General features: G+C 34.5%; 1 protein-coding gene and 1 non-coding gene across 3 annotated transcripts; both read left to right on the top strand.

Annotated features, from left to right (window-relative positions):
- Nucleotides 1–4,573: 4,573 nt before the first annotated feature.
- LOC115964164 (protein NRT1/ PTR FAMILY 4.6) lies at nucleotides 4,574–8,334 on the top strand. 2 transcript variants are annotated; one of them, XM_031083511.1, is made up of 5 exons: nucleotides 4,574–4,733; nucleotides 4,848–4,950; nucleotides 5,404–5,621; nucleotides 6,595–7,035; nucleotides 7,126–8,334. In XM_031083511.1, exons 1-5 carry the CDS (start codon nucleotides 4,731–4,733, stop codon nucleotides 8,095–8,097), a joined length of 1,737 nt encoding a protein of 578 aa, XP_030939371.1. In that variant the 5' UTR covers nucleotides 4,574–4,730; the 3' UTR covers nucleotides 8,098–8,334. The 2 variants fall into 2 exon arrangements, with proteins under 2 accessions (XP_030939371.1, XP_030939372.1); XM_031083512.1 differs by lacking the exon at nucleotides 5,404–5,621.
- A 1,624-nt stretch (nucleotides 8,335–9,958) lies between these two features.
- TRNAA-AGC lies at nucleotides 9,959–10,031 on the top strand. Its single transcript has one exon. It is a non-coding gene; the product is annotated as a tRNA-Ala (tRNA).
- The last annotated feature ends 3,130 nt before the right edge of the window (nucleotides 10,032–13,161 follow it).

Here is a 13,161-nt window from a genome sequence, read left to right on the forward strand (position 1 = left end):
AATGTTATAATGATGCCTTTTACGTCTTATTTGTTTACATTTTTACATATGTAAAGTAAGACGATGGGCTCATATGATGATTTTCATATAGCCCAAAGTCCTATATAATGGGTAGCCACAATGCTAGCCCACTCAAATTTTCAAGTAATGTTATTCGGTCAACCCATAGGCAATTCTTTACCCATTAAACAAAAAAAAAAAAAAAAAAAAAAAAAAAAAAAAAAAACGCGCGCACACACACACGAAACCCGTTACTCAGAAGAAAAAGAAGCAATTTGGTGGCCATTGTCAATTAATATGCTTCTTTAGGGTTGTTTATCAATTCGCAAAAACAATCGGCCCAATCTGGATCGATATGTTAAAGTTGGTCAAGAAATGGGCCAATAACCATCGGGCCTAGAAGCTAAAAAATTCTAGTTTTACTAATGGAGTTTTTGAGTAAAAAAAAAAAATTGACCAACTAAATGGGCCAAACCGTTTTGAACACGTTTTAAGAAAACAAAATCCAATTAGTAAAAACACAAATATTTCCTTGGAGTCATTGATGAGAACACCACGATTTCACAACATTCTCAAATTAACCTAGTCACTTAATATATAAGTAATTAAAAAAAAATTATAAACTGTGATAGACCCATTTGTAAGGTGGTAAAGTTAATTTGAGAAAGTTGTGAATTTTTATGTATTCTAACTATAGTGGTTTTAGTTGTCTAGATTATCAAGAAATTTTAATAAGAGAGATAGCAAGCAAATATTCTTAAATTGAAGGGACTATTGCAAGCATTCATATTCCCATTGCCACAAATCTATTTGGGGGAGTCTAAGGCCTTGTTTGGATTTTGCAAAAGTGAGTTAACACATAACCCAAAATCCATTGAGCTCACATATATAAACATTGTTTGGATGATTTTGGATCAGTTCACTTAAGGTCCGTTTGGATTGAACTTATTGTTACTGAAACTAAAAACTGAAAGTACTATAGCAAAATAATTTTTAAATGTGTGAATAGTATCATGAGACTCATTTTTAATATTTTTTAATACGTAAACAGTGATAAACAATGCTACTATGATACTAATTGTCTCCTAAAACACGTAAAGTGAGGAAAAATAAAAAACAAAAAAGTGAAAAAACGCAACTTTAGATACAGCGGTTTACGCTGAATCCAAACGACACCTTAATTAGCAAAACTGAGTTTTTCGAGATATGTTTACCAATTTTGGAAACAGCCTAAGCTTGTTTTCAAGTTATGGTTTTGTTAACTCGCAAAAGTGTAATTATTGTGCACTGGTGGCCCCCAATGGCAGTGTATTGTCACATCTACTTCTTATTACCGTTGGCTTTTTTTTCCTTTCTTTTTCTTTGTTTATTTTCTTTTTTATTTTCAGACTTCCTCCTCTGCTTCAGTTCTTTCATTTTGCCCTTTACTCTTCCATAAACTTCTTTCTTCCTCCTCTCACTTCTCTTCCTCTCAAAAATCTGCTGCATCCGAAGCGTTTGGCTAGCCGAAGAGAGCCCATCCAGTTGAGGAAGTTGCTGACTGAATAGAGGCTTGATCGAAGGGAGGCTTGATCTGTGGCCGGCGGGGCTCTCTCCCTCAAAACACTGTGATTTCTTTTTCTTCTTTATTTTTTCTCTCTTTTAAAAAAAGCTGAAGCTTGAAAGCTTTGTTTTTTTTTTTTTGTCTTATGGGTTTAAAATGAGGTCAAGATTAGATCAAAGGAGATCTTGATGGTCAAGGATTTTTTCGAATTTTCGTATTGAATTTTCTTAAAAAATTTATTTTGGCTATTCATCACTTTGTTGAGCCTTGTTGAAGTTTAACTGCCTTTTGCTTGAACAAAAGGTGCTCAGCATAATAACATTGAGCCAACTGATTTGCCAAACTAACACAATTGTCCCCTGCAGCTGGATTGTTATCCCTTTCATAGTTCATACGGTATACACCCAATAGGTCCAATACTTGAAACAATCTTCCTAACACCCAAATTGTAAAGCCTCTGTTAACGAAATCAATAACAAAGAAGCGTGAACTGGGTTTTGTGGGTGGGAAGGGGAAGAACTAATGGCTTGTTTGGATGGAGGGGGGAAGGAGAGTGAGTGGAGGGGAGTAGAGTAGAGTTGGTTAAAAATAAGCTAATTTTGTGCTAAATTTACTCTACTCTACTTTACTTCCCCTCCATCTCCCTCAATCCAAACGGAGCATAAGTGCACTGTACAGTGGTCAGATCCGGAGTCCCACAAAAAAGGTGAGTTTTTACATTTTAGGCAGAAAACAGAAGTGGGTTTGGTTGCCAAACAAGGATGGGAGTGTTTTTAGAATTTTTGAGATATGAGAAATGAGTGATAACTAATTGGCTATAAAGAGTGATGAGTGGTGAGTTAACATTTACTCGGCAACCAAACAGGACCTAAATCTTCAGGAATAAAGAATCAAAACCTAACTTAAGAACAATAGGCCCAATCTGGATCGTAAAATTAAAGTTTGGTCAAGAAATGGACCAATTAGCGTTGACCCTAGTAACTTAAAAATTTTAGCTTTACTGACAGAATTTTGGATTGAAATCACTCTTCATCAAATTCAAAACCGAGTTGACCACCCAAATGGGCCAAACCATTTTAAACCCGTTTTGAGAAAACAAAATCAAATTAATAAAAATACAAATATTTCCTTGGAGACATTATAAGAATACCACAACTTCGCAATATTCTCAAATTAGCCTACCACCTAATATGTAAGTAATTAAAGCAAAAACAAAAAATTGCAAACTGTGATGGACCCTGAGGTCGTAAAGTTAATTTGAGAAAGTTGTAAATTTTTATGTGTTCTAACTATAGTGGTTTTGGTTGTCTAGATTATCAAGAAAATATTCTTAAGTTCAAGGAATCATTGCAAGCATTCATATTCCCTACCACGGATCTATTTGGGGGAGTCTACATTCTTCAGGAACAAAGAACCAAAACCTTACTTTAATGGATTTTGAAATTAGTTGGCTTTAGCTTTAACTTTCTTGGCGTAAGAAAACCTATCAACCACATAAGTGGAATTTTCAGATAAGCTTTCCAGAGCGTGAGTGTAGCCAAATTAGAACCTACATTATATTCTATATCATGATCATCACAAAAAGACAATGACTCAACCTAAAGTAATCCATATACTTCCACCATTTACTTAGACAACTTGCATTCTCATCTATGGTTAGAATGTTCTCGTTCATGCAAGTTGCAACCACACCATGACAAAAGATGAGTACTCTCTCTTTCTCCCTAGCTTCATTGGTTTTTCCAATCAAACAAAGTTTTCAACATCTTTTTTAAAAGAAAAAACTGCGGGTTTGCCTATTTGTTTATTTATTTACAAATTTTATTAGGGTCGTCTGGATCAAATTCAATGAGGAAAAGCTATAACGTACTGGCAAATTGGCAACACATGGGGGAGTAAATCATGCTGGACCCATCATTTATAGGCATATATAGCCGTCCAACGTCGAAATCTCATAGACCATGCACCCACAGTTGTGTGTGTAGATTACATCCACATGTTTAAATGGCCTGGGGACATGGACTTACAGATAGGAAAGGAAACCTGCACTCTCGGGCAGCACCATATACTGAGTAGGCACAATCAGATGACTCTAGTAGTACCAAGCAAATTCAATCCAAGCTGAGTGCTATACCAGAACATAACACAAATGTCACGTAAATTGTTACAAGTCATAAAAGATCTAATGCCCATGCTTTCACAGAAGCAATGGCTATTATGTGTAAGCATGATGTTTTCAATGTTAGGAAAAGGTCAGGTTAGGATAATACAAGAAATAGTTCAAGCACACAAAGCACTGATCTTTTTAGATTAATGTTAACACAGTGCTCTCACCACTAGTAGTGTGAGTGACTATGAAATGAATGCGAGTGTGGCAGTGGGGCATGTTTGAAAAGCTAGAATCCCCAATCTCCATGCCTTCAAGCACATTATTCCATTATGACCCCCCATTTAATCATGCAGTCCACTTGCTTTTAGAATTTGATTCTAGTGAAATGAACTCCCTGATACTTTTAAATGTGTCGACAAGTGAAGGTCTATTCGGGTCTTCAGGCAATCATCCTACACCACATTTGGTTTCCAAGTAGCAAGTAATATCTGCACTTCAGAAAAATCAGATGTTTACATTTGTACAGTCACCCTTTTATTTTTGATAAGTACTAGTGTATTAAACTTCAAACTCTTCAATATGTTATTAAATCTTCAGTCTGATTCAAAAGTAACAATAAGATATTAGAAGTCGATTAGTACAAATGAGAACATCAAAACTCATACTCATGGGACAACTTAATTGATAATTCCCTATTTTACTTTGGTTCATCTCAGATATAGCTTGTTATAACAAAGAGATCCTGGATAATAACCTCTCTCTCTCTCATTATGTGTGTGTGGTAGAAAATGTCAACACTAAACAATCCACAGTTAAAAAGGGTTTGACAAATGAATTGTCACTTTCATGGCATCTAGATTCTAGACCTTTCTTCTTGGTTGGACCACCACTTTTTCAGTCTATAAATAAGAATCCATTTCTCACTCCCAATCTGACTAAAAAGTTCTCAAACAAGCTTTCTACCAACATTCAGGCCCCAACCAACCCCCCACCTCCCTTCCTTTCTCCTGTCTGAAGGAAAGAAAAATAAATATTTGAAGTCTTCTATCACTACCATCCCTTGTATTAAGAAAAGAGATGGTGGAGTTCCCATTCATAATTTTTTTTTTTTTTTTTTCATTCATATATTATATCTTAGTTTCCTTGCTTAATTTATTGTTTTGTTTTCTACTTTCATTTGGCCTATCACTGTAGGATGAAGCTCACTTAAACACTTGGCAAGGCTATGTGGATTGGAGGAACAGGCCTGCTTTAAAAGGTCGTCATGGCGGCATGCTCGCTGCTTCCTTTGTCTTGGGTTAGTAAAGCTTAGATTGAACTAAGTACATTTTTCATTTGAGCAAATGTTATGGACACAAAAATTTCACAACTTTTTCTACAAGGTGGCAAGTTGTGGTTGGTGAAACATTATTTTCACATAGGCTACAACTAACACCACTTTTATTAAACACTAATCATAACATGCTAATTCAACGGTTGTAAAAAAAGTTGAGAATTATTATTATTATTTTTTTGTCACTGAACTTATTTTTTCATATTTCTTTCAAATGCTTGCTACTATGATATTATAAATCGGTTGTTAGAAAGGGGGGAAATCCTTAAGTTGTGAGAAATAAAACATCCTAAATATTATGTTAAGAAAAACAACTTCTTTCTTTGCAGTAGCATATAAATGTAAATTGATTAATAAAGTAGAGGTCATGGCAAATAACACTTATTATGTGTGATTTTGTTGTAATGCAACCCTTAGTTGTGGAGATATTGGAGAACCTAGCATACCTTGCCAATGCAAGCAATCTTGTGCTCTACATGTCAAAATTCATGCATTTTTCTCCATCCAGTTCTGCCAACAACGTTACCAATTTCATGGGAACAGCCTTTCTCCTTGCTCTCCTTGGTGGCTTTTTGGCAGATGCATTCTTCAGTACTTATCGCATCTATTTGACTAGTGCTGCAATAGAATTTATGGTGAGTTTCCAACAAAACCTTCATAGCTTCTAACAGTCATGCAAAATAGCAAAATAATGATATATAGGAGTTCTGTTTTCAAGTTCTGTGGTGGTTGTCACTAATTAGCTCCATGAGTTAGGCAAGAGATCACCAAGTTGGCTCTGTCAGGTCCTTCTTTAGTCTTGACAACACTGTTAAGTAGGGCATGAAGCATAGGTGGTAGGACTCACCTTTTTGAATATCTAAATGGTATTTTACAGCAGGATGAACCACACAATAACTCATCCATGCATGTGCCAATGGTATGGCAAAGATGATGTTGGAAAATAAAAGGGAAAAATCTAGACCCACCTGTTAATGTCCCTACTATCTACATCAAATAACATCAATGACTTAATTGAAATATGAATGTCAGAAATAAGGAAATATAACATAAAGACAGTCAACAATGACATTAGAGAGTTACATTAAAAAAAAAAACCGTTTTCCCATAGTGTCAAATCTCTTTCAGTTGTGACCTGGCTTGACCCCATAGGTGATCTGCCATTGCAGCCATTGGTTCTTTGAGAAGTTTCAATTGGTGGAAAGAAATCGATCTCCCATTTAGGTAGTACAGCCCACTACAAGAGGACAATAGACTGTTGTCATACCATGTGATCAGTTGAAAAAAGTCAAGCATAATTAATGAAATTAACCATCCAATTTGGCTGTGATCACCCCAAAAAAAAAAAAAAAACAATTTGGCAATAGAGAAATTCAAGTACCAAATAGAAATCGGCTCTGTCCAACTTCAGGGTATTTGGTTCTTTAAAACGCATTTATATTAACTTATATTAAGCAAAATCCGAGGACTGTTGGTGTCACACCCTGGTTAGTCCACCCTATAGACTTTGAGAATTGGATGATAGAAAAAAATTTATTTACTCCAAAGATCCTGCAATAATATTCCACATTTACATGTCTTATTAACAAACTCTGACCAATGAAACAGGGTCTGCTGATACTGACAATTCAAGCTCATGTTGCATCCTTGAAACCACCACCATGCATCTTAGTGAACGCTAATAGTCCATGCCAGGAAGTTCATGGTGCAGAAGCAGTGATGTTATTTGCAGGCCTATATCTAGTGGCTCTAGGTGTTGGAGGGATAAAAGGTTCTCTTCCACCACATGGAGCTGAGCAGTTTGATGAGACCACCACACAAGGAAGGAAACAGAGGTCATCATACTTTAACTACTATGTGTTCTGCCTCTCTTGTGGAGCTCTAATTGCAGTTACTTTTGTAGTGTGGATTGAAGACAATAAAGGCTGGCAGTGGGGTTTTGGAATTTCTACTGCAACAATACTGATGTCCATTCCAGTGTTCCTCCTAGGTTCTCCCACTTACAGGACTAAAATTCCTTCAGGAAGCCCCATCACAACAATGTTGAAGGTAGAGTTTAGACCAACTGAAGTATAATACACTACAAATTTGTAGAGCTGGAGCTGACAAAAGATAACTCTTTTCATTTTTGTCCAACAGGTTCTTGCTGCGTCAATTTACAACACATGCAAATCTAGAAATTCTAGCAATGCTGTCATGATCACAACCTCAAGCCCAACCTATATAACAGAAACAGGTGACAAAGAAGACAGTCATGCAAAAGAAAAGGTGCCAAGTCAAGAACCAACAGAAAGTCTCAACTTCCTTAACAAAGCAGCAATCAAACAGAATGCCCCCCCAATGCTAGAATGCACAGTCAAGCAAGTAGAAGAAGTCAAGGTAGTATTAAGGATAATCCCAATCTTCATGTCTACCATAATGCTAAACTGCTGTCTTGCTCAGCTCTCTACCTTTTCAGTCCAACAAGCTGCTACAATGAATACTAAGCTTGGCTCCTTAAAGATCCCACCAGCTTCTCTCCCTGTCTTCCCTGTTCTCTTTATCATGATCCTTGCTCCGGTCTATAACCATGTAATCATTCCACTTGCCAGAAAAATAACCAAAACTGAAATGGGGATAACACATTTACAAAGAATAGGGACAGGGCTATTCCTTTCTATCATAGCCATGGCAGTGGCAGCATTGGTAGAAACAAAGCGAAAAAAGGTGGCAGCCAAACTGGGGCTACTAAATTCTGCAGAACCTCTACCTATAACATTTTTTTGGGTGGCTTTGCAGTACTTGTTCCTTGGATCAGCTGACCTTTTCACTTTGGCTGGCATGATGGAGTTTTTCTTCACTGAGGCACCATCAAGGATGAGATCCTTAGCCACATCTCTCTCCTGGGCCTCACTGGCTATGGGATATTACCTCAGCTCAGTGCTTGTATCCATAATCAATCATGTCACCAGTGCCTATGGACACACACCATGGCTCTTTGGCAGCAACTTGAATCATTATCACCTTGAGAGGTTTTACTGGCTGATGTGTATATTAAGTGGATTAAATTTCCTGCACTACCTCTTCTGGGCCAATCGCTACAAGTATAGATCAATGGGACCTGATAACTGAAGCAAAATTTTATTGCACGAGTCATTAAAGGTCTAATTATCCAGTGAGCTTTATTTCTTGTGATCTGGTCTTCCTTCCCAGGTGCAGAGAGAGAACTTAATTACTTCTAGTATTATGATTCTTGGGGTTTTATTCTTCATCCCCAATGGAATGTTGTACTAATATAAACTAATATTATTATATTTGCACATGTAATTCTATTTTGAACATTCATGTAGCTGTCTTAATGTTTTCCACTTTGGTTTAACTTGAAACCCGTCTTCAATTTTAATATCTTCAACATGTTAATCTCAACAACAACAGTTGCACAATCCTTTAATGAAGCCAATTTAAGAGGAATTTCAAATATGGAATGTTATTGTTGTATTACTGAAAATGGTGAAATAAATGAAAACCATAGCTGCATTTTAAAGTCAAAAACCAAGTTCAAATCATCCACTTTTGCACTTCTAAAACCATCAGACTAACTTGGTTTTCCCTCTTTAACTAGACATAACTTCACAAGGTAAGAGGGTTAGAATTTTGCCATAAATACCAATCAGGCAAGGAATCAGTCTTTCAATATCTAGTTCCAGTGTTCAACACACAAACACCAATAGATGCATACCTCATTATCTGAAGCATAAGACCAGATAATAAGGTCCACATACAAATCCACCAGGTAAGAAGAGTCAATAGGTATGAGCTCAATACTGTGTGGGCCTAGTATAAGCAGTTCTATTGCTACGAGTTAATAATGCTTAAACTTGTCAATAAGTTGAGGATTTGCTTCTACTCTACTCTCACTCAGTTACAGGCAAACAAACCTATTCTAATGAGCACTACTATCCAGACAACTGAATAATTATTATTATTATTATTATTATTATTTCAAATCAACTGCCATACTGCTTGTTATTTGTGGATTTTCTAATGAAGTAATGGCCTGGAGAACTATCAAATTCCAGGATAGAAAAATTCATGTTAGAGTTATGTTATGAATAATCGGTTTAAGCAAAGATTAAAGTAAAGAAGAGAAAAATCAACACAGAAATTTTATGTGATTTGAGTGTGTACTACATCCAAGGGAGTGAGCTACTATTAATCTAATATATGAGAAATTAGGGTTATAATAATATTTATACATAGCATAACCTTGTCATGTACAAATATTCAAAATATCCTTGATTTTATCGTACCGTACTACAGGGCCCCACAACCCCAACATATTATTAAACCCACAAAAGCTAATTAGCCAAAAAAAAAAATATGAGTCGACTCTAACAAGTTAGATGTTATTCTAGGTCTTGTAAAGATCAACAACTCACCCCAACAAAGCCAAATAGTTTATTTAGTATTTATTTTCTTTTTCTAGTATAAGTTAAATACAAGTCTACGGATGAGTATTGTCTTCTCGTTCCTAAGTTATGACAAACTCAATGTAATATCTAATTTCATCATCCTCTTAACTTTTTCTAAGCAAAAAATCAGGAAAATAAGCAATTCGGCAAAATATAAGAGTGTACTAGCACGACCCCATAAGGATAATAAAAAGAAATACGTTAAAGAATACTTTGGTTACTTCAAGAGAAATGGGATGATTAAAAAAGACAATATATTGGCAGTGTCATTTGTTTGAAATGCGTTTAATTATATTATTCTCAGCAACCAAGAATAGGCCACAGCCACCAAGTCCAGGCTTATATCAATGGTTGGATGTACATCAGGACATGTCAGTGCCATAGAAAATTGGAATTTTTGGTACACTGACGAAGAGAATGATAGTGATGGTGAGATAAAGAAGAGGTTGACGTTCAAGTTTCCGCATCAGTGTGCGTTTTTGTTTAGTCTAGATTTTTGCTTTGTCTGACTATCGACAGATGGGGATGTAGCTCAGATGGTAGAGCGCTCGCTTAGCATGCGAGAGGTACGGGGATCGATGCCCCGCATCTCCACTTTTCTTAATTTTTTTAATTCTTCCAGGATTCTCTCATTTAGCGGATTGCACCTTGCACCTTTTATTTTGGATTACTAAAAAGAAAATTCTAAAATAGCTTTATCTTTTTGCATTTGCTTTGCTATATTCAATTTTTAAAACCAACCGATTCCATGCACCTCTTCTCTATTTTAAGCAAGAAAAGGAAAAAAATAAATAACAAAAGGCTTGTGTTGTCGAATTTTCCATTAAATAAATTATAAGTTTCGAAGATTTAAATCTAGAAAATCAATGTTCTTTAGGTAATAAATAAAACACCTTGTATCATTATTTTAACTTTCTAAGCATTACTACCATTTAAAAATCAAAATACGTGAAGAAAATTTTTGGAATGTTAAAATTTAGTGAGAGTATTTTAAACATTACATAATGTAATATTTTAAGAATTATAAGTTTTCATTAGAGTTTAACTGAGAGAATAGCAATATGACATATTTGCTATTTTCCAAAATATTAAGGGGAGAATTGCTTGATTTTAAAGTTTAAGCACAAATTATGAATTATCCCAAACATAAAGGATAAAATGTGTTTTTATCCAAAGTTTTGTGTGTGTGTGTGTGTGTGTGTAAAACTATGTGTTTTTACTTAAAACGGTGCGTAAAGATAAAAATATAATAAAAAAAAAGTCAATCCATGAAAACAATACATGAAATAGTGAATTTTGGCTAAACAAAGTTGACTAAAAAAAAAAATTTTAATTAAAAAAAAAATTCTAGAAACACAATATAATGGTATAACATTATCATAATACCTTTATAATTTTATTATATTTTATTTTGATTCGTAAAAAATTGACACTTTAGTAGTTGTGAAAAATATTATGACAGCAACAAAATGTCTTAATATTTTCACAAGAAAAATATTATATCCACAACATTTTTACAACAAATCATAAGTAGTATAGGGATAAGGGCCCAAATTATATATTGGGACTTGGGCCTTGGGCCTTAGCCAAGTACGTGAGGTGATCCGAGGACGAATAAATAGTAGTGAGTGGGTTAAGCTCAGAGTTCCATGAGTAGGTTACAAATGGGAAGGTAGGCCAAGAAGGAATATCTCCTTAGATAAGCCAAACACAGGTCAAATGTATATCATAATATTTTAAGGTAACCTTTCAAGAAGTTTCAGTGATAAGAATGTTCATCATGAACGTACAAGAGGGACGGGAACTCAGAAATATCTAAGGGAAAGCTGCTACCACCGTATTGAATGCTTTGCATCTAACTCCCTGGTCACATTAATGAGGAAATGATCTCTGAACAATGTTATTTCAGCCTTACCGCTACTCCTAAAGACTTCAGGAGAGGGTGGATTGGACATGGATCCACTTGAGTAATCTACTCCACGTGTAGGGGAAGGATGAGAAAGAAAGATGATATAAATTAGAGGGAAAACCCTGAGAGTAGGGGATTGGAAATTTGTAAGAAAAAACATTGTAGCAACTTGAACTATATCTGTAACCATTTTCAATCAATATATACTAGAATATACCTCCTCGGATTGTGCCGAGAACAAATTTACTTAGATAAATCTAGTCCATTTCTGTCTAATTATCTGTTAAAATCCATTCTAACTATTAAGTCATTCATTAGAGCCTAGTTCTCCAACCCACTTTCTACAAATTCATTGTATTGGGCTTGGATCCAATCATATCTTAGGCGAAGGATCCAAAACGTGCTCTTACAAGTAGTATGTTGTTACAGATTGTTATTGGTTGGCAAAAAAATAATTTCATTGGTAAGTTTAAATTAGAACCAATAACAATCTACCACTTATGATTTATTATGAAAGTGATGTGAAAAATGTTATAGATGTCACACTTTTGTTTTTCACAATACCTTTATTTTTAGTTATGGTTGGTTCCAGTATGATAATTTATTATTTTAGTTTGGCTTATAAGGAATTAATACCTCAACAATTGTGAAATTATTGTGACAATTTGTTGTGTTAATATTTTATTTTTTTAGAGTAGCTCATATGAATATAGAAGAATCTATATATATCTAAAAGCTGAAGCGTAGCATTTATTGTTGCTACATTCCTATTGAGCCACATTAGCCGTCACATCATCTACCTATTTCTCATTTCTCTCCACTACTTTCAATCATAACTTCCATTTCACATTTTCATTTCTCCACTACTCTCAATCTTAATGTCATTCTTCATCTATCTCTTCTTCTTCCTTTTATTTTGACTCTTCTTATCCCCATTTTATTACTATATGTATGACATTCTCTCACCCATTCTATACATATTTTTTCACATGAAAAAGGTTATTACTCTCTCTCTCTCATATTTTATTTTTGTGTGAATTTTTTATTTTTTGTATCTTTATTTTAGGTTGATGTATTTATGTGTTCTTTAGAATTTTACTTTGGGTTACAATTTGTCTGTGTTTTTAAGTTATTATCTTTTTTTTTTCTTTTTTATGATTGTTAAACATTATTCTATTGCATATAAAGATAGTTTACATAAATATAATGTTATTATATTATATATCATGACTTGGATAGTTTGGTTTTTGACTTATGACTATATTTCTTACTTTGATGCTTCTTTTTCTCATTTTATTTTCTATTTCTCTTTCGAAAAAAGGTGATTTCTCTCTCTCTCTCTCTCTCTCTCTCTCTCTCTCTCTCTCTCTCTCTCTCTCTATATATATATATATATATATATATATAATTTATTCTTTTTTGCAACCTTACTTTAGGTTGATGAATCATTGTATTTTTTTTTTTAGATAATACTATTTTGGGTTAATACAATTTGGTATTGTGTTTGATTTTTTAAGTTTTCCGTCACAAGTCTTCACTCTCCCTCTTTTAACTTTTGTTTGATTTTTTTTTTTTTTTTGGACATAATACTTAGTTATTTTGGAAGTGAGATTTTAAATTTATATCAAAATACAATGTTGGCTATGTATTTGAATGTGTCTATCAACTATTAAAATCAGACCGTCCAAGATGAATATTATAGGGTCACGATTTGGGGCCCAAGCCCAAAAGGTATGGGGTCTTGGTCCAACGAGCCCAAAACAATAAATTTATAGAGAATAGGTCGAAGAACTAGATCTTAGTAAATTAGACAAC

The sequence above is a fragment of the Quercus lobata genome, chromosome 10, assembly GCF_001633185.2.
Source record: "Quercus lobata isolate SW786 chromosome 10, ValleyOak3.0 Primary Assembly, whole genome shotgun sequence".
Lineage (NCBI taxonomy): Eukaryota > Viridiplantae > Streptophyta > Magnoliopsida > Fagales > Fagaceae > Quercus > Quercus lobata.